This window comes from Harmonia axyridis, chromosome 6 (genome assembly GCF_914767665.1).
Source record: "Harmonia axyridis chromosome 6, icHarAxyr1.1, whole genome shotgun sequence".
Classification (NCBI taxonomy): Eukaryota; Metazoa; Arthropoda; class Insecta; order Coleoptera; family Coccinellidae; genus Harmonia; species Harmonia axyridis.
The window spans coordinates 33,414,688-33,437,239 of NC_059506.1; the positions used below are offsets into that span (position 1 = coordinate 33,414,688).

Here is a 22,552-nt window from a genome sequence, read left to right on the forward strand (position 1 = left end):
ATTCCCAAAATGGATTACCTGAAGTCAATTACCCACCTTGTCTTCACCTTTTTGAGTGTGCTTTTTTTCCTGTTGGCAATATTATTATTTGAGTTAAGGCTTCTGTTCTAATTTAAGGGGGTTCCATTGCACTGAGACCTAATGGTCTATTGTGCCCCCCATCAGAGCTTTTCTTGCCTTAACGTGATCTACAGCTCTCCTTCTAATAACTCTAATATCTGGGATGGCTTCAAGGAGGCTACTTCCTCACTTCTACAAGTTTCTTGTCGAAAACAGATTTTGCGTTGGCTAATGATGGCGAGGCATTCCGACACCAGGTGATCCGGAGTTTCTTCCTCCTCCCCACAGAATCTGCACTCATCATTTTCTGCTGGACCCATTCTCATGAGGGGCTTTCTGAGGCGACAATGCCCTGTGAGGAATCCGGTGAGGAGCTGTAGTATACTCTTGCTAAGATCCAGATACTTCTTGGATCTCACAGTGTCAAAGTTTCAATGAAACTTTTTGGAATGACCCAACCCAGGAAGATTCCACCAGAGTGTTTCTCTTTCGGTTTTATCCTTCTCCTGAAACTTTTTCTTATAGGTACATTTGTCTTTACCACAGAAAGGTTCCAAGCCAATGCTAGGAGTTTGTGCACCTTTTCTGGCAAGTGACTTGGCCTCTTCATTTCCTTCATTATTCGAGTATTTAATGACCTAAATATTTTTAAACAAATCATTGATAAGCCTACGAATAAACATCTTCATTTTTACATTACAGCAATGAAATTTCAAACTATGCCGTCTTCTGTTTTTCCTCATCAAAAAACGACTCTATACTAGTCTACATTCTGGTCTAGCTACACCATTGCCAATCCCGGATGTAAATCCCTAGAGCGAGAAAACCCTGTATACTTCCTGAATAAAAAGCACAGATTACGCTCAATAACTCTTCCCGAAAGAACTAGAAAACGGCATCGTACGATCCTATCTCAATGGAGTCCAAACGTTCGCCCGTTTCTTCCCATTTGTGCCTCCTCAATGATATCTGGCGCGCCTTACGGTCTGGCTGAAAGGAAGGCAATATCCCAAGAACCGAATCCAAAGGGGGTTGAGGGGAAAAAAGGAAGAGAGATACGCTCTAATTCCAAGCGGCCCTACGAAGCCTGGCTATACAGGGGGTGCTTATCAATTTAACGACTGGCGGTCCGATCGCAGGAGGCTAGGAACAGCATTAAATTTGACGGCTGTGTTTGTTCGATCTTCTTTGTTCAATGAATCTCCGATAAGGTTTCTGTGTCGCTGGTCTACAAATAGAACAAGATAATAAAATGGAACGATTGGTAGAAAATTGTAACAGCGGGGAGTGTCGTTGCTTTTCTATGGGTATTTTTGTTGTTTTCGTATTGTCGTTTTCTAAAAAGGTATCGATTCAGTAAACTAAACTGTAACGTTCTAAAGGGTGTTTTTTTAGAGCTATAGAACTACAAATTGCAATAAAACAACGATGGATTATTCGATTGACATGAATTTTATTTATCCGCAAGATAATCTTGTGGCATTACATTTTAAATATGGTTTCTGGCAAATGACCGCCACAGCTGGCTCGGATGTAGTCCAATCTGGACGTCCAATTTTCGATGACCTTTTCCAACATTTGTGGCCGTATTTCGGCAATAACACGACGAATGTTGTCTTCCAAATGGTCAAGGGTTTGTGGCTTATCCGCATAGACCAATGACTTTACATGGCCCCACAGAAAGTAGTCTAGCGGTGTTAAATCACAAGATCTTAGAGGCCAATTCACAGGTCCAAAACGTGAAATTAGGCGGTCACCAAAAGTGTCTTTCAATAAATAGATTGTGGCACAAGCTGTGTGATATGTTGCGCCGTCTTGTTGGAACCACAGCTCCTGGACATCATGGTTGTTCAATTCAGGAATGAAAAAGTTAGTGATCATGGCTCTATACCGATCACCATTGACTGTAACGTTCTGGCCATCATCGTTTTTGAAGAAGTACGGACCAATGATTCCACCAGCCCATAAAGCGCACCAAACAGTCAGTTTTTCTGGATGTAACGGTGTTTCGACATACACTTGAGGATGAGCTTCACTCCAAATGCGGCAGTTTTGTTTGTTGACATAGCCTTTCAACCAGAAGTGCGCTTCAAATCTAAATAAAATTCGACGATAAAATGGACGTAGTGCGCGATACGTATTCTGCACAGAACAATTATTTTCGAAATGAAATTGCACTATTTGCAATCGTTGTTCAGGCGTGAGTCTATTCATGATGAATTGCCAAACCAAACTGAGAATAAATCCTTTGAGAGCTGTTAAATCGGTAGCCATCTTGAACAGTAATGCCAACTTAAAGTTATATACCTTGAAAAAAAAACACCCGTTAAATGACCATTGTAAATTACTATTTTGTCAGTCAATATACCCTAATAAACAAAATTCCCGAAAATTGATTGAAATATTTGAAATCCCATCACTTATTCAACAATAGTAATTATTATTATTATAGTAGAGTATGCCACACGCCAATAATGGCATTATTCCTGGGGAATAATTACAATCCAGTTAAGAGGCAAGGGAGTTATATTTCGAGGTAATAATAGCCATTATTTTGAGTAGTATACTCCACTTTAGCTACGACTAATTTATCAATTCGAGATTTTCAATGAAGAAATGATTATCTCTATCCATTAACCCCTGAAGGAATAATGTATGCCATTCAACTGCAAATACCATTAGTGTTGTTACATTATACCTACAATTAGTCATAAAATACAAAATATAACGTAGACATATAATTTCAATTGCATAATTACAGATTTAAAATTATAAATTTTACGAATAAATTGCTGTTACACGAACAATTAATCACCATAAAAGAAATACCCACTCAAGTCGCAATATGATAAAATTTGAAATACGAGGTTAAATTCCATGTGTTACTTTTTCATTTGGTTTTCTGATAGGAATGATGATTTTGAAGGGCAGTAATGGCAACACTGTGTATTATTGTTTGACATTTCTCATGTCATTTGTGTTAGTAGGTTATGGCATCTGATTATGAAAGGATAGACGCTTTAACAACGTTTAGAAATTGTTGAATTGTTTTATCAAAATGAGTGCTCTTTTCTGAATACTTTGAGAAATTCTCGAAGATTTCGTAGACAACTATTCATCGTTTTGTAGACAAATTTGAAAGTCGTGCAATACTTGGTACTGATATTCTTATATAGCGTAAAGTTATTTCTTCTGAATTGTTCTTAAATTTCTCCCAGCATTCAAGAAGGAGCTCTGATTTCGATTTAACAATTTCTAAACGTTGTTGAAAGTTGTATTTTTCCAGAATTCAATGGCATAACCTATTGAACACAAATGACATTAGAAATGTCGAAAACTAATACACAGTGTTGCCATAATAACCGATTATTACGTTACAGTTCCAAAGAATAAGTGTAGGCATTTGTGAAATTCAATACTAATCAATGAAAAAAAAAAGAGCAAACTTTGAGCAACATCATTTTTCCTGGATCTTCACAATGCGAATTGTGTTCTCCTTGCGACTATATCTCTACCATGAGAAACAACAAACCGACAATCGGGGAGTTTGACGCAAAACGAAACTACCTACGTGCACACGTCGATTACGCTCTTCCATTGTTTCTACCTTTGAGCCAAATTACCGAAACGACGTGTAGTTTTGAAACGCTCTAATGTTGTAGGAAGATCTTTCTCAACGGAACGAACGCCAAGTGTCGTTTCCCAACTTTTCGTTCGTTACCAATGGCGAAACGAGAGTCTCTAGTCACTTTCCAGTATGTGGAAACGGACGAGGCCGTAAAAGGAGGTTTTGACTTGTGTGTGGACGTTAGAAAATGAGCGAGAGCTCTTTCGATATTCGAGTCATTATTCCCGAATCCAATACTTTTTGTACAACCTGGCAACACTGTCGACAAATTGTTGAATTGAAGTTTTGGCGGGTTGTTATTGGCGCGCCCACTTTAGAGCCTGGTTTACAACCTCCCTCTTCTTCGCAATCTTACTCTACTCTATTGGTTTGTTTATTGACTAAACCAAACAGACCAAACAGAAGTTTAGTTTAAACAGGGGTAAATGTGCCTTTCTAGCTGCATTTTGACTTCAGCCTATTATCTGTTCAAATCTCTAGCAAAAGTGAATACAGTTACTCTATAAAAATGATAAAGTGGAGTATTTCGAAAAAAGAATGCTAATGAATTCTACAAAAAGTACGAATAATACCAGATGTAAACCAGGCTTTAGGGATTTACGGTGTTTCCTAATCCCAGAACCACCAGACGAAATTATCGGCTGTTGAGTGATGTGACAATTCTTAACACTATCTCTGTTGATTCTTGTCAATACTGTGGATGCTGGATAATACTATATTCCACATGTGATAATAATTAATAATAATTGAAATCTTTGTATGGATTCTTCGATGATTCAGATTTTGAGGAATTGTTATAATCTGTCTTATTTGCATTTCAATTGTTATTTTTTTTTATATGTGAATAGTTTTCATAATCTACACATAATATTAGATAAATTTGTTCTAATAAATATTCTCTTCTATCTTGAATATCCATGATTTCAGACAAAAATCAGTAAAATCATTTTATATATGAATACCTTCATTCGTAAAAAGTCTTTATTATTTTATTCGAATTACCTTAATCCAAAATTCATTTTTATGAGTTAAATTCAATAAAAATGAATGATTTGAGTTTAAAAGATTTTCTAATCGGCATTCTTAGTCCTTAACATTGAATTTTCAATAGAAGCAACAATAACAATGAAAATTATTTCTTACATCAACTAAGATTGTATCTGTCCCCATATTTTTTCGGTGTCAAAAACCAATTTAGCATTACACGATAGTTGTTAATATGTATTGTTAATGTATTCAGGAAGGTCTTATCTTCCATCCGCAATGCTTTCTTGATTTCGTCCGTTGTCATAAGTAACGTTTTAAAATTTATATTTGCTGGTACTATATAAGTTTCTAGTACAAGGTCGATTAACAAACAGTTTAGGATTGTATCCAAGTTTTCCATTATGAAAGCGCCATCGTTAATGGTGTCAAAAACTAACAACAACTCGACATCAATTTCAGTTTACTATCTTGTGAAATGCAGAAATCTCAAGGTTATTCGTTTTGTATCTGTAGAAATCTATTATCTATGATGTTGAAAAAAATTTTCGAAAATAAGACATTTTCTCGTTATATTTTTGGCATGGTTTATGAAACATGAATAAAACAGATCTTAGGACCACCTAACGTATTTTTCAATTAACAAAATGTATAGATTTATTTCTTTTAAATGATTTGCATTTGTTGAAAACGAACTAAAGGGTGTTTTTTTAGAGCTATAGAACTTTAAATTGCAATAAAACAACGATGGATTATTCGATTGACATGAATTTATTATATTATGAAGAAAAAAAAGTAAACATAGCCATTTCCCCAAAGGATATCACAATTTTCGAAAGGAAGAATTTTGTTGTATAAAGCAAAGAAATTAGATGTCTTCAGCAACGAGCAGATAATAAATCATATTCATCAGAAAAAATTACCTAAACGCGCGAAAAATTTCAAAACTCTACTACTCTCTACCAATTAAGTTCGCTAGAAAGAATGCACCAACAAATTAGGAAAATAAATATCTGACTGTAAAAAAAAAATAACTATTCTTAAAATTTACATCCTGATATTTCCCAATTAATGAAAATAACTGAATGGGAACCAGAATAACCTATATGCTGCAACAACAAGAATTTCATCGCAATTGAATAACAAATAATTACGAATAATTGAAGAAATATAGGAATATCTCTCATTTGAACGAACTTGAATTTCTCCATTACGTTTGCGAATATGCTTTCTGTGTTTCCTCAATGATTTCCTGCTGATTTCTTTTTAAAAGCGGTTTTTACGTTTTTTTATTACTTGCAGATTACAGAATGAAAATCTTGAACGATCCTGATGAACTCTTATCAGGACGAAACCTTTCTGATTCAACCCTCATGACAATTAAGCACCCTTCTTTTTCTACCCCTATTTCTCCCCTGCTGTTAAGTGATCCATTTTTCTTCGATAAATCACTTCAACAATTCTTTATCCTTCGAAGCCTTGGCGGTGATGTCAGATTTATTCAAGTGTGTCAGTTTTACGGGACATTTAGGGAACTATTTATTTTATCTCAAGTCTGTTTTTTTTCGGTTCTCCCAAAGGCTTTACGGAAAAATTTTTTTGAAAGCTATTACGAAAAGCATTCAAGGATCCTATCTCTATAAAATTTTATTTCTATTCTCGATATTATTCCGATTTTCTGTCATTGTCGATCTAAGAATATACTGAGTTTATAGTTGAGAAACCAACTTTGTAAACAGATTTATGATCACTTTACTTGTAGCTTGTAGATATCGCAAACACTAATAATAATGATAATAGATAGATAACTATCTTCATTTCAAATGATAGTTTTCATAAAAAAAAACACAGAAAAAACAGTGTCCTAAATACAAAATACAATCAAGTTTTACCCAAATAATCTCCCAAACAATATGGCTCTAGCTCTAATAACAATTTCTTGGTTTTTGTTTCAAACTGCTTGTAATTGATGGTTTTGATATTATATGGTGATTCATTGAAGACTTTGAAATTGCCCATAAGGCTGATGAACTTCGATCGATGGTTATTTTGAATAATGAACAGTTTATATGATGTCAACGACCGTCAATCATAGAAGGCTATAGTCCGGTCAGCCAAAATCACCCAGAGTTGTAGATCTACAGAAGAAGAAGAAGAATATCGACGTATGTATTAATGATAAATCGCCTTCATTGAAAGTTAATTCATTTCTGATTGTTTTCATTATACTTTCATTGTATAAAATAATAATGACCGAATGAAATGTGAATTAATTCTTTCAACAATATTATAACCATAGAAAATATTTTCTTATCGCCCTTCTCTTATCAAAATTCCAAGAATCCTGAAATGTTCTTTGAAACCGAGTCTGAAACAGTCTTTCTATGATTTTTTTCTTGAATTTTTTCTCTTGTACGACTTTTGAATGTGTGTGAAATTTTCTGTCTTCGTCTTTGCGAGATTTTCGAAATTTTGTATTTTGAAAACCTTGGGGGAGGTAATTACCCCCAGTACCCCCCTATTTCTACGCCCTTGATAGACCCCTCATTCTTAACTCGGACCGAAATTAGAAGATTCATCATTCGAATTGGTAAAAGTGACAGTAACGTTGCAAGAGCGCCAATACAAGTACAATCGTAATTACATCATAGTAAGCGTGGATTTCTGTAACAAGTGAAATGGCAATTTTCGCTATTGTTCTTCCAATGCGATTTGAAAGTCCTCTATGATGTTAAAATGCGTGTTGCGTAGCAATTGACCTATAGAGGTAGGTGTTGGCCAAGAGAGTGGCTGAACAGCGGTTATAGTACCAACCTAATAATATCGAATGAAAGTTGAAAAATGTGTGAAACAATTAAAAAACATTTCTCTTGATTTAAGAGCAACACCAATCGCTTCCTGAATGTTACAGCGGTTCTGGTTTACTTTCAAATTTCACCAGGAATCGAACTTTTATCAGAGAGAAAGAGAGAGCTCTCTCTTCTTTTTGTCAATGAAAATTGGAAGATAATCTAGAATTGATGGGACAACGTCATTATCTAAAAATTTCGCAGATGACTTTTTTTTGGGAAATCTTAGGAAATATTTGTATTACAGAATCAGATTCAAAAGGTCGATAAGATCAAACAGTAACAATTTGAAAATAAATTATATTTGTGCTGTATAAAACATTGTATTCAGAAACTTCTATTTCATTCACTCATTATGGTGTTATCAATGAAAATGCTTATTTATATGTTGAGTGAAGAAAATATCTGAAAGACGAGACAGAAGGTAGCATAAATCGAAATAACTAATAATTCAATTGGTCATTCAAATTTTTAAACTGCCTATTTTCTAAATATCATTATCGCCGGTAAATTTCATTATTTACATTAAATAGTTTACGTTATCTCCAAATTTCCATCGCAAACGAATCTGGACCAAAAGAGATACAGCAACTTTAAAGTGTTTCGAAAGTAGAAGATGAAAAATCTAGTACATGATGGTTTACAATAACGCTGCACTGATTTCACAACAGATTGAGCAAGACAGATATTGCCATAACAAATAATTCGTACTTTGTGAAAGAATCACGATTTTGTTCGGTCTAATTGAGGACGAGAGGTAAATACTGTTAATTCGAACATAAATACGCCGATTTTACTTTCAAATATTCGATATCTGTTGCATCCAAGCACTTTTCCTATCTTTCCCTAAAAACGGGTAAAAATCCGCCCGATTTGACAACGTCGCCCGTGGGCTGGCTCCTCTCGGCCGAGATCGAAGTAAGCTGCGATTTCGGATTCTCCTCCGTAGAGCGTGGAGAGATTAGATCATCTGTCAAGGTCAAGATCTTGAATGTTGTAACACTTGCTCGTTACTATCATCTTTGTGAGCGTTCTTTCATTGTTTGCAAGCTCGTACATCAAGCTGAAGGCGATGTTACGCCCATCTACTCCAGTCTTCATTCTTGGTAATGTTTCAATTATAATATTTTTCATCGGGGATTACTCAACTGAAATGTACGCTTGAAATGCCTATTGCTCGTTTTTGCATCGATAACAATCGCATTTGGCAACACTGTCCAATTTTGGAAGAAAAAAGACATTTTACAGGGACTTTATGAATGATTGTAACATCTCAGTTGCCTCTGTTTTTTTTTTTCCGCCACTGACTAAAAGTCCGATATTGCTTGATATTCAAGCTACTTGACTTGATATTCAAGCTACTTAGCTTGAGCTTGACTTGAAATCAACTCAATTTCAAGTTAAGTAATTGTTTTTCAATGTAAAGAAGTACTTAATAAATAAATACTTGAGTTGACATTGAAAAACTTCTATACTTGACTTGAACTTGAGTTGATATCAAGTCAAGCTCAAGCCAAGTAGCTTGAATATCAAGCCAAGCCGTAAATCCCTAGCCATGATAATTGCACAGTCAGTCCCATTCTATATCAATTCTATGGCTTGAATCGAAGAAAAAGCAGTATTTATATGAAGCATAACAATAATTCAAAGACAAGTGCGATGTTTATATGCAATCATTTATAAAGACCCTGCATATAAATTCTTTGTTTTGCATCAAAGAAGAAATAATATTTTTATAAAGCAGCAAAATAAGAATAATTCAAAGATAACTGCGATAGAACAATAATTTATAAAGACCCTGCATATCAATTATTTGACTTGAATCAAAGAAGAAACAATATTTTTATAAAGCAGCAAAATAAGATGTAATTCAAAGATGTTAGCGATGTTTTAATCATTTATAATGACCCTTTAAATCGAATATTGATCAAGTATTGATCAAGTGACTTTAGAAGGACCTCAACTAGGTTGTTAAAATACATTTTTCGAAAACTGTAGGTCTATACAACCAAAATCCATTCAATTAACAGCATACAGAGGTTTTTTTACATTTCCTCGTTGGTAACTTTCAATGGTATGGCATGAAAGTAGAAACTCGTATTATTTCACAATATTTTATCGATTTTCGTTTCCAATAATTCCCTAAATAACATAACAGAAATCCGTCATAATCGTATAGCTAGCATACTCAACTTAATTCACTCCTGATCGTTTGAAATGATTGAAATAAAAATGCAACAACTAAATAGTAATAAGAATCTGAATGGAAGTATCGTTTCGGACAAGTGATTGAACTATAGGTACTTAGTAATTACCACTATCATCTAAATGTCGTGAAGATCGTCAATAACGTTCTAGATAATCTGAAATTTCACAGTATGAAGAAAGTTTTTTGTAGAGCAAGATGTATTCGAATCATGTTTTTTTTTTGTGAATTTTAATATTACGTTCTAGGTATGTAGCCATTGACCTATTTTCAAATAAGCTTCTTGCTACTCTGAACAGTTGAGCTTCAGAATATTTCAAAAACAAGTTTATATTTTTTATCATTTGATATATTATACTATTATTCTGAATCATCCCAACTATTGCATTATTTAAATTTCATCTTTTGCGAAATTCTCGTAAGTAATATCATAAGGGCATTTAATTCCTCAAAAAAATCGAAGAAACTCGTTACTAAGTAGATACATTTTGGTCCTATTAAACTACCAATGGCTTTTATGTAGTCGGAATTTCAGAGATCTCCAATTGCATTTAGTACGAGGGCTTGCTCTTTTTTTGGGAAATTCATGGTCGGTGTGGATTTGGTTGCGTTAGTGTATGATGTTTTGGTTCACTGAGAGAAATCCATATTTTTCTATTAATGAAGCACTTATTTGGAGGTTATTTATTCACAACTATCACAGCAAATTTATATTTGCTATATTCATGAATAGTTAAATTATGCATTCAAAAAAGTTTATTAATAGATAATAAAATATTTGTTTACAAGGTATTTGAAAATATTCAATATATTTCGGCGATAAATAATTTATAGAAACTTACGTTATCTCCACAAATAACATAAATTCATTGTTAACAAATTTTCAAATGATAGTTAACGAACATTTGCTATTTATGAATAAACTCTTACATAAATTCAGTAATTTATTCACTCAAAATATAGGATTTATTAATAATTAACAAACTAACATAATTCTAGCGATCTAATCTGTGGGAAAGTTTAAGGACACATCCCTCAAAGAGAAGCGCATCTCCTTGAAGGATCTGTCCTTGAACTTTTCCCTTGATTTGAATTTCCTTTTTAAACATAAAATCTATGTTACTATGGGCTTATTGAACGCCGCTTAGCACATCTGTACTGAATTTTGGGTTCAGATCGTTTGTACCTGCTTAGTTATTAGTGATGTTGGCAGAACAGTGGTTAGAGGGAACAGATGCAATCAAGATGACTAGGGTTCAAACCCGAATACCCTCATTATGAACTCTAAAAAATTACCTAGTTTGGCAAACGGTTCTTCTCAGACCCTAACAATCGGATAATAGAAACAACCAAAATAATTATCTAAGAAATACGTTAACCATTACTGAATTGAACTATTTTTTTTTATTTAGCCTGGATACATATTACATATAAATAACGTTTATTAATTATTACTCAATAATATATTAACCTCAACTATATTTATTTCCTGCAAATGGATATTTCTTCAGCATTATTAATATAAGTTATGCGTAAATAAATGAAGTGTAATAATAAATGATGATTATTCGTGGGATTTCAAATAAATTATTTATTTCCATGAAACCAATATTTGTTTGTCCATATATCCAATAAATGATTTATTAACTATAATGCATTTTCGATAATATCAAATGAACACTTCTCTCAGTGTAGTGCGAAGTAGACGCATTATTGACATTATTTTTTTTTTTTTCAGTCCCAGGTACAGAACCCTTCGAAACGTCGTAAGAACCGGCAACTCGGCGAGCATCAACAACGTCGGCGGCGGTGGCGGAAGCCCGAGCGGCTCCAGGTTGTGCGAAGTGAGGCGGGCGTACAAATCGGCCGGCGTGCCGTGCAAGACGGCCCGTCGCAGGGCCCGGGGCATGAGCATGGGCCAGAAGGTCTCAGGAGGAGTCAAGGCCGTCAATCGGGACGCAGCGACACCCTACAAACCGGTCATACCCAGGGAGTTGGCACAGGTGAGATATTCCGAAAAATTGACCTTCACACAGCAGGAATATATTCCTGCTGCGTCATTTTGCAGCAGGAATTTGATCCTGCTGCTTTCGAAAACGGCGACGTGGTGAGAAATTGAACCGTCGGCGGTCACTCCGACATGCAGCAGGAATGTATTCCTGCTGTATGTCCGAACAGTATGAATTCATTCTTGTCGGATTCGCAAACGGTGACGTGATGAGAAATTATAAATATGGCGTTCACTCGAACATACAGCAGGAATATATTCCTGCTGGATTGACGAACAGCAGGATTGTGGTGACGGGGTGAGATATTAAAAATTTTCCTTCTGCTCGAAAGCGAAAGATAGTTATGTGAGATATTCGAAAGTTGACGTTCGCCCAGCAGGAATTTGGTCCTGCTGAGCCTGATATGCCAGCAGGAATTTGATCATGTTGGGTTTGCAAACGGTGACGCGGTAGGAAATTTCAGACATATATATTTAGATCATATCATTTTCTGTGCTACTTATTGAATTTTCCGGCATAAACTATGTCTTAGCTATAATGGAATATATTGTAAAACTCTTAGATACTTTTCCCTAGAATCCATTCCGGGTACACATCAATGGTTTTCAAGTCATTCGTTTGTAGGCATGTTATAGTTATGTTTTTTCTCTTTATTATCATCACAAAAATATTTGTTGATAATTCGAAACTTAACCTTATTGGGTATATACGGTATATAGGTATTAAATGAAATAAATGATGCTTTTTTTTTCAATTAACAGTCCCCTCGTTCAACTAAGCAACTAAGAGCAAAATATGTCATTATGGGATAATAAATTAGCCTGAATATGTGTTATCAGATTGTTCATAAAAAATCAATTAGCTTTCTACTGGCTTAATGTTAAGCTAGCAGAACACGCGATCTAAGAGTAAACATTTTTCAATAGAGTAATAATTAGCCTAAAATTATGGCCGAAAAAAAACGAAAACTCCGAAGTGTTTCTGCTAAATAACTAAATAGAAACAGACAAAATAAGTACAAGTTTATAAAATTAAATGTACGCTTTCAATAGAAGATTATTGCTATAAGATTAGAAAATATATTCTGTCAAGAATTAATATAATTTTAACCGTTTTCAAAAACGTAACTGTGTACATTCAGCACACTTCTGACATATTACCTGTAACAAATATGTTTATCAACATGCGTTGTTTCACTTGTTCCATTCGAATATAGTTAAAAAAAATTAATCTGCATTCTGTAGTATTCCATTCCAATATCGCGCTTGCTTGTCGATGAATAATATCAAATGTTCTATGACTTGTTTAACGTTGAGGTAGGTCTGATCGTTGATCGATTACCAATCGAAATGAAGCAATACCTGTCCCCCTCTTTCCTAATTGAAATTTTATCGAAACCAGTCTGTGTTGGGCAGTTTTCGCGATTCTAACCTAATCGAAATTTAAATTGAAGGCATCCCAGGTCTCCGCAAGGACCTTTTGTGAATAAGCCCCCTGAGATCGAATTCCCGAATTTCCAACCCTTACACGTGCCTTCGGAAATGTTGAATTTTTATTGTGCGTCGACCAAGATGACTTGTCGGATTTAAAAAAAAAAACTACCGTCTATACGTTTTTCATGGACTTGTTCGACTGTTCCACTTTGCTTACATTGTTGTCGGACGTATGCTGTGTTATGGCCAGAAGACGTGTCAGGAAAAAGCACAATTTTGTAGTTAAATGGAGAATTAGGAAGTCTAAGGATCCGGTGAGATTATTTTCAAGTACATTAGGTAACCTCACTTTAATGCCACTTATGACACTGACAGTTAGATTTCCTCTTGTTTTTTCAAAACATTTCTGGAGAAAACTAATTTTAGTTCAATTACATTCATAAGATCGTACTTTCAAACGCTCAGAATTAACCAATTCAGTTCTTTCTATACTAATAAATCTCATTGGTAAACAAATCTTGAAAATCAAGTTATCCTCGAAAATCAAATAAATAAACATCTGGATTTATCTTTCGAGATAAAGTTTGATAATTAACGTTAAACAATAAATAACGGTAGATATCTGAAAATATATCTTCAGTCCTTTGACCAAGTAATCAATTTTCAAAATATTTTTCTCAAAAAAACTATATAAGGACTAAATGATGAAATTGAAAACATATAATGTTATCAAGATACAACATGAAATATTTTTCAAGCCCCGCAGATTTGGCTTTCTCTCTGAAATACAGCAGGAATACATTCCTGCTGGACACCAAAACTGTAAGAATTAATTCCTGATGTATTCGCAATCATCAGAATTTAACTGACCTAGTGAGAAATTATTCGTTCGTTCGAAATACAGCAGGAATATATTCCTGCTGAGTATCCAAACATTAAGAATACATTCCTGCTGATCTCGCAGAAAGACAGTGACCTGATGAGAAATTGAAAAATTGACGTTCCTTACGAAGTACAGCAGGAATGTATACCTGTACAGCAGGAATAGATTCCTGCTGAACTCGCGGTCAATAGGATTATGGTGAGATTAGAAATTTCCCTTTTAAAGCAAAAGACAACAGGAATTCCTGTTATACTCGGGGAACAGCAGGATTACAGTTATGTACGGTGTACACAATTATCTCACCCTCTTTTTTTTACTCTCGAAACTTTCTTCTTCATTAAAAACATAACCTCAAAGCAATATATGCTCCTGCTGTCAAATTGAAGAAATGTGAAGAATTTCGTCTGATTTGCAGGATTTTGCCCGGCCACCCAGATTGGACATGTTACTCGACATGCCACCAGCACACAGAGACACGCAATTGAAGCACAGTTGGAACCAGGACGACAGATCACTGAACATATTCGTTAAGGAAGATGACAAGTTAACGTTCCACAGACATCCGGTGGCCCAGAGCACAGACTGCATCAGGGGCAAGGTTGGTTTCACGAAGGGCCTGCACTGCTGGGAAGTGAATTGGTCCACACGCGAGAGAGGAACCCACGCAGTGGTGGGCGTGGCGACGAAAGAATCGCCACTACATTCTGTGGGCTATCAGAGCCTAGTCGGGAGCACAGACACGTCTTGGGGATGGGATTTAGGTGAGTTGTTGTTCTATGCTCCTAAGACACTGAAAGATCTGTGGGTTTGAACAGAGAATAACACACGAAAATAACCTAGAAACATTCATAACCATAGAAAAACATGACGTAAAAAGGGTTGAGTGATGTAATGGTGTTATTTCGTATGTTATTCTACTGTTTTCTACCCCATAATGGAAACTATATTTAATATTGACTGATTTATGTTTGCAGGACGAAATAAATTGTACCACGACTCGAAAAACGCCCCTGGACAAACATATCCAGCACTTCTGAAACCAGATGAAACCTTTATAGTGCCCGATAAATTTTTAGTAGTATTAGATATGGACGAAGGAACCCTTAGTTTCGTTGTTGATGGCCAGTATCTCGGTATAGCCTTCAGAGGTCTGAAAGGCAGAAAGTTGTACCCTATCGTGAGCGCAGTTTGGGGCCACTGTGAGATAACCATGAAGTACATCGGTGGATTAGATCGTGAGTATTTTTTCTTCTATTGTATCACTTTCTTTTTTTGTAAGCAAACGTTTTACCTTTTTTTTATGAAGTTTGTATGATAATCAGAAGCTAGATGTCTATTTCTATCTTCTCTACTTCATGATTTATTTACTTACATTTTTCTAACTTTTTCAGCTGAACCTCTTCCATTAATGGACTTGTGCAGACGGGTCATTAGGCAACGTCTTGGCAAGCAGCGTCTAGAGGATAAAGTGATGAGCTTGCAGCTTCCCCAAGCCTTACAGACTTACCTATTGTACAGAGACAGAAGATAATATCATAAAAATACTTCAGTGTTGTGTGACCGTGAACGAACAAAAGGAATACTGGCGCTGTACTGGGTGTCAGGTTGAAATTACCAAAAAATATTCGATGTAGCGAAAAAAAAGGTTATAGATCGAAAAAATAACTTAAGTATGTACATCTGCAGATCCATGGACATTTGCGCAGAAACCTTTTTATGTCATATGAGGACTCGGACTTTCTTTTCGAATTTTCCCACTTAGTGATTTCTTTCAACAATCTGTGATCAGTTCTGACGTTCAAAGAATCTCCACGAACTTTATTTTTATCCCTAAACTGTTAAATTGCCCGAACAAGCCAAAAGTGAGTAGGAAGAGACAATTCTTCAGCTTTTTGTGACTGTGTGATAATCCTGTTAAGTTTTCGGAACCAAAAAAAAAACGGATGGAGAATTTATTTTACAAGCTTTTCAAGAACTTCCAAAAAAAAAAGGAGACTGAAATCAATTGATACCTTCCTGAATCGAAAACATTCAGACGTCGTTAATTATTTGTAAATTGGTAGGAACAAATTATATTATTATTTGAAGGTTGGTAGCAATTCATACAGCTCTCACTTTCCAATGGAACTGTTCTCTTTTGCAACGTCCTACCTAATATTAGAATATTTAAAAGTTATCATCCTTGACTTTAAAAATGTCACCATTTGAATATGGTTGTTGTTGAAGAAACATCAAAACGTGTTCAGGATGTTTTTGATTGGAATGTGGTCGCTTCGATTCAGATGAGGAAGCTTCCAAAATTTTCAGAGCATCTTGTCATTTATTCGATCTCAATTTATTCGTCATTCTGCTGTAAAATGAGAAATCGAGAAGAAACAATGCCATAAGTTGTAAATAATTGTAAAACCCTTTCTCAGTCTTCATATTTATACATAATTGTATTACTTGGCACATCTTCCTGATGAATATAGCTTTGTAATATTTTTTTTGGATTGTAGCGAAATTGAAATATCAGATGAATCTTGCGCTCTCATATACTAATTTCAAAATTTCGAATAGGAAGAATTGTCTTACAACATTTCATACTCATGAAAGCAATTAAACATATTTCAATGAATACGTCTTCCACTACATGTCTAGGATGGTAAAATCTTCCATGATTGCATTTCAAATAGAGAGTTGATTACCTCATGATAAAGTGTTGAGTTTTAATTATTTTGTTATATATTTTATTTTATTATTTATTTTTTGTTTTCTTCAAATTTTACCCAAACCCAGATACTTTGTCTCCAATTTGAAAATTATTGGATTCATTTAAAGCATCATTTCTCAGGGGGAAGTAAAATTATTAGAATTATTTCATCCATTCATGAGCAGAATGTTGTATCGATATTTCTTCTATAATTTGCTAATCACCTCTGATTGTGTGAATTGAACACTGTTTTAAATTTAAGTAAAATTAAGGCCCAATGAAGTTTGTAAAGATAAAGAAGTCGCAGGCATCACCAACATGTTGAATGTAAGAAAATTAGACTTATTTTTGTAAATATTATGTTGTAAGTGCCAGTTGCTCTGTAATTTATTTCTATGAACGAAGACAATTCGAGTGTTTTGTTCGGTGAGATTTATTCGAATAATAATTTTAGATCTTTTTGTAGTAAAATTTTCTGTTAATTGTATCTTATTATAGAATTTTTCGAATCTTTTTAAATGATTCATGCGATTTATAGAATGTCAAAGAGTGTAAGTAAATGTGGTGACGTCTTAGTTTTAGCATTGTTTCTTATGAGAATTTTAACTTTCGCATACTACAAAGTGTTCATTAGATAACCTTTTTATTTTCCAATGTTATAATTTTTCTCATCTGTTTTAATACTACAATCATTCACACTTTTATGAAGTTTAAATATGTTCAGTTCAGACAAATTGTCAATGATACTTTTGCTATTAAATTATTCCTGTTATTGTTTTTATTTTTGGATAAATTCTCTAATTATTTTCTGTTTGAAATAAATACAATTTTCTACTCTTCTCCCTTGTTTTGTTCATTTCTTTTCGTTATCACAAAATAAAATATAAATTCTTTGGAATATTCAAGAAAAACAACGAATATTTTTATACTACTCTTGCGACTTTGTAGTTGTAAATATTTTATTCCACAGAATTACCAGAGATTTCAGGGTATCGTTGAACTGATTTGTCTCTACTTTTTCTTTTATATTCATTCGTTACCAAAAAAAAATTATAAATTTATTCCACAACATTGAAGCATTTCTTCGCATTCTGTTCGCTCTATATGACATTTCCGGGTTTGATTTCGATTTGTCGACGTATGTAATTTATAAAAAAAAAACTGCAATGAGTAGAGTGACCTGGACTACGATTATAGTAGGTTTTATTGTGTTTTTAAGTTTCGCTGTGAATGTCCAGGCAAATAAGTTAATCGATGTATGATTATGATAATGTAAGTAAAATCTTTAAACATTTGTTTATATTTATTTCTAACCTTCATGAAGCTGATGGATTTCTCAGTCAAAATATTAAGGTGCACACACACAGCAAAGTATTGAAGAGCAAAATTTGGATGCAGATGCAACAATAAGTTGAGTGTCGTTTCAGAGAAAGATCAATAAATTATTTCAAAAAATTGCAAATTTGCCCCAAAGTAACAAATACATACATGCACTTAGTTTCTCAAAAATTTTGATTATTGTGTCAACAAAAAAATACGAGAAACCATAAAATATTAATTATAAAATTCACTCACCAATAAAAATTAATGAATGAGACTATCCAACTCAATATTAGACAACAACTTGTGAAGTCTTCATTCCCTTGACTGATGAATTTTCATTTTACTCAAACTAGCCAAAATATCAAATAAAAGTGATGTTCCTTCTCTGAAATACATCAGGAAATGAAATTGTTTCAACTGAGTTATATACAGAGCATAGAATTATATATAGAATTATTATAGTGCGTAAATAGTGAAAGTAATTACAACTAAATCCCCATGATTTCAAAATTCTCGAAAATGGTCATTTCATCATTCTTTGAAATCGGCACGGCAGTATAAAATCAGACCCTTTTACTCTTAATGAGTTTATTATCGTTTTCAAGAGTATTACTTCTACGAGCACGTCTACTTCCGTTATATTTTACTTTGTCTATGCGCTTTGTCACGCAATTTTAAAATTGCAGTTCCAGTTTGACAAAATAATCAATGTGTACCTGACGAACTTAATTTTGATTCAACGAATGATGTCCAATATAAATTATAGAATATCTAAAATTTAGGCAGATTGGGCATAAAAACGTTTTCAAGAATAGATATTCATGTATTTGGTATGTTCTCTGCTAATGAACATAAAATGAGGTATGAATAACAGCAAGAACAATCTCAATAAATCATGAAAATGTATGTTGAAAATCAAGTTGGTTTATGAAAGCAATGATGATCCGAAAATTTATTATAAAGTAAACAAGTTCTGGATATTAGATAGATGCAAAATAGATTTAGGCTATTTGGGATTGTATACATGCAAATATTGAGAATTGAACGTCTATGGTTCTGGTAATGCGGTCAAAATGAATTTTTGGATAAAGCTAGAAATGGTTATTACTCATAAATCAATACTCGCAAATTTTCAATTTGGTTTGATCTGTTCTCACTGAAATATTGAATTTTCTGTTTTGATTACGCGATCAACACTATATTTTGCACAAAGTTTGAAATTGTCATTTCATAATCTATTCCATTTCGATATACGAGTTTTCACTATAAGCAGTAAGCACTTTCAACTCACTTGCGAAGTGAAAAGCGTAAAAAACTTGCAAAGTAGTTGTTTCACAACTAAATGTATTCAGTATTCAGAAGGTAATAACTGTTATTCAAATTGTAATAACTGTAATTCGAAATGTGATAACAGTTATTCAAAATGTAATAACAGTTATTCAGAATGTAATAACTGTTATTCAAAGTGTAATAACTGTTATTCAAAGTGTAAGAAATCTGAAGAAGCAACTCGTGCTACTGTGTAGTGAAACAATTTTTATTTACATACTAAAATAGTGGAAATTCGAATAACAGGTGTTTAATATCAATTAAATATTGAATTTTCTGTTTTGATTGCGCGATCAACACTATATTTTGCACAAAGTTTGAAATTGTCATTTCATAATCTATTCCATTTCGATATACGAATATTCACTATAAGCAGTAAGCACTTTCAACTCACTTGCGAAGTGAAAAGCGTAAAAAACTTGCAAAGTAGTTGTTTCACAACTAAATGTATTCAGTATTCAGAAGGTAATAACTGTTATTCAAATTGTAATAACTGTAATTCAAAATGTGATAACAGTTATTCAAAATATAATAACTGTTATTCAAAGTGTAATAACTGTTATTCAAAGTGTAATAACTGTTATTCAAAGTGTAAGAAATCTGAAGAAGCTACTCGTGCTACTGTGTAGTGAAACAATTGTTATTTACATAATAAAAATGTGGAAATTCGAATAACAGCTATTTAATATCAATTAAATGAATTTCATTTGGCGCGCCCCCGATTTCTTTCAAAAGTCTGTACCTCCATTTCCAAAATACAATCGAATATTTCAATAGAACCCCATTTCCACGAAATCCACCAAATATTTGAACTGTTCGAATGGGCAAACACTGATTTCCTTTATCCGGTAACTATCAATACGAGATCTACCTGTCGTCCAGACCCCTCGTCTGTACATTCAACCCTTCGGTTTCAACCCCCGCTTGTCTATTTCACCGTATAATTATTTGAGGTCCTTTAGGGGAGGGTGGTGTCTACATGCCTACAGTCGCTAGGGACTATGGTGCAGTCAAAATAGCAAATGGGGAATGCCCTTACTCATGCTGCAATTTAGGGGTGCTTGTAGGGTGATCGTCTCTTGCACAGGACTGTAATAAGGCAACTTTTGAAGTATAAACTGCACAGTTCTAGGGATTTTCGTGTGCTTGTTAGTATTCTTATTGTGGGTTGTGGTCCTTATACTGTGACTGAAGACACTGAAATAGTTCACAGCCAAGGACAAATTATGGAAATAAAAGAACGGGATAAAAACACTTATTCAATTTATTTCCAACCGGTATCGGGAACAGATGTGAAAATCTTTACTCTTCTCGTTGTCGGTGCAAGTGTTGCACATATGTTGTAGTTTCTCGTAGACTGGTCTGAACTCAATTGAATTATTCGCCCTGAAATGCCGATTTTTATGGGCATTCAGGCCGTTTTTCATTCGACCGTTAGCGAAGCCTTTCTACAGATCCCATAGGGGTGTGGCTTTGATCATTCCAAGTTTTTACACCGTTTTCAGCATTTTGGTTCGTAATTTAACTTAACTCGAATATCGAGGGAATCGATAGACTCCCTACACTATGATCACGGTATAGTATATCCTTATAGTGTGACATAACCATTATATAACCAGTAACGGCTCTCATCCACTTATTAATGATGGTTTTATGCACCGTTCCTAACAACTGAGAATTGAACGCTAACAAATCAATAAGAGCTTTTATGAAACGTTCCTAAGAACTAAAACTACGACTAGAAAGTTGATCCTCTCAACTAAGAACTACATAGGTATACAACTTTGCTTCCGCCGTTTTCTCCAAAATTCGAGGCTTTATTGTGAAAAACTGGTTATACATTTATGATTCGAATTATTGTCCATCGCTGGCCACTACTTTCTCCCATCTTTCGGGCAGCGTACGAATCCCGCGTTCATAAAATTGGTCATCTTTCGAAGCGATCCACGAATCGATCCAATTTTTTACTTCTTCATGAGGGCGGAAGTGCTAGTCAGCCATGCCGTGTGCCTTTGATCGACACAAGTGATGGTCCGAGGGAGCAACGTCTGGAGAATACGCCGGGTGGGATAGGATTTCCCATTTCAACGTTTCCAAGTATGTCTTCCCTAAGGTCCAAAAAGAGAGTACATGAACACCACAGAGTTCTATGTTCTTTATTCTTAGTAATATTTTCTTAGGAACGTTGCATAAATCTTATCTTCCGTTCTCTGCAGAAGTCCAGGATACCATCGACCGTAGTCCAGCCTTAAAAAGCATTTCACTTTACTTTTAACTTAATTTCACTGACAAAACCACAATACGAACAAAAAACTTTTTTCAATGAGTTCGTTCCTTACAAAAATTCATTCTAAATAAAAAAAAACAAAGTAACAAACTAATTTCTAAGACAATTGTTGCGACCACGTTGTCAAAAACCTTTTACTCACATCGGCGTCACAGGGGGTGTCGATTTTCTATTGGTTAAGCACTGTAGGACTGTATTACCCCCTCCTCTTCCATGTGGCGCCATCTCACAGGCACGTTAAGAGTTTTTATACTTAATTTGGTTTTTATAGATTTTCAGATTACTTTTGTTTTAAATTGATTCCATAATTTCCAACGTTTGGAATACATGCACAAGATTCTCTTCTTAAACTCAAATCAGAATATGCAACAGGACTCTTTTGAGATATTTCGACTCCACAATACTTGTTACGTATAGGATAATATTTTCAGCGAAAGCATTAAATTCTCTTCTTTCTGCGTCAGAATCTGAATACGATCCTGTAATTCTGATGAATAAAACGGTTCGTGTGCCTCTGTACGGAATAGGGGGTGGCTTTGTTGTTTTCGAACAAGAGTAGTTGAATGTTAAGGAATTAAGGGTTCAATGGCCCCAATAGATATTTACATTATGACAACATAAAAAAATAATTATTGCTTGAATGGAAAATTTTATTAGTTATCTTCAAATATTTAATTCAACTTCTCCTTGCATTGAATATGGACTACCCAGTAAATTTAATCTCATTATTAATGTTATTTTTGTCCAAGAAAATCGCCGATAACACATCCTACATATAAATTGTAGGATTTTCCAATAAGAGATTTCAGTTTGAATGGCCCGCTATCGAGACAGCTGTCATCTTTTGACATTTGGCAGGTAAAAACTAC

The 22,552-nt window shown here is 34.3% G+C and overlaps 1 protein-coding gene across 3 annotated transcripts in view; it reads left to right on the top strand.

Moving 5' to 3' along the window:
- Positions 1-18,038, top strand: part of LOC123682145 (protein gustavus) — a 123,918-nt gene extending 105,880 nt beyond the window's left edge. For all 3 annotated transcript variants that reach the window (XM_045620580.1, XM_045620582.1, XM_045620581.1), the window contains exons 2-5: positions 11,466-11,730; positions 14,468-14,813; positions 15,027-15,287; positions 15,444-18,038. In XM_045620580.1, the coding sequence (XP_045476536.1) occupies positions 11,466-11,730; positions 14,468-14,813; positions 15,027-15,287; positions 15,444-15,583 (1,012 nt within the window). In that variant the 3' untranslated portion in view covers positions 15,584-18,038. The remainder of the gene's footprint in view (positions 1-11,465; positions 11,731-14,467; positions 14,814-15,026; positions 15,288-15,443) is intronic.
- The last annotated feature ends 4,514 nt before the right edge of the window (positions 18,039-22,552 follow it).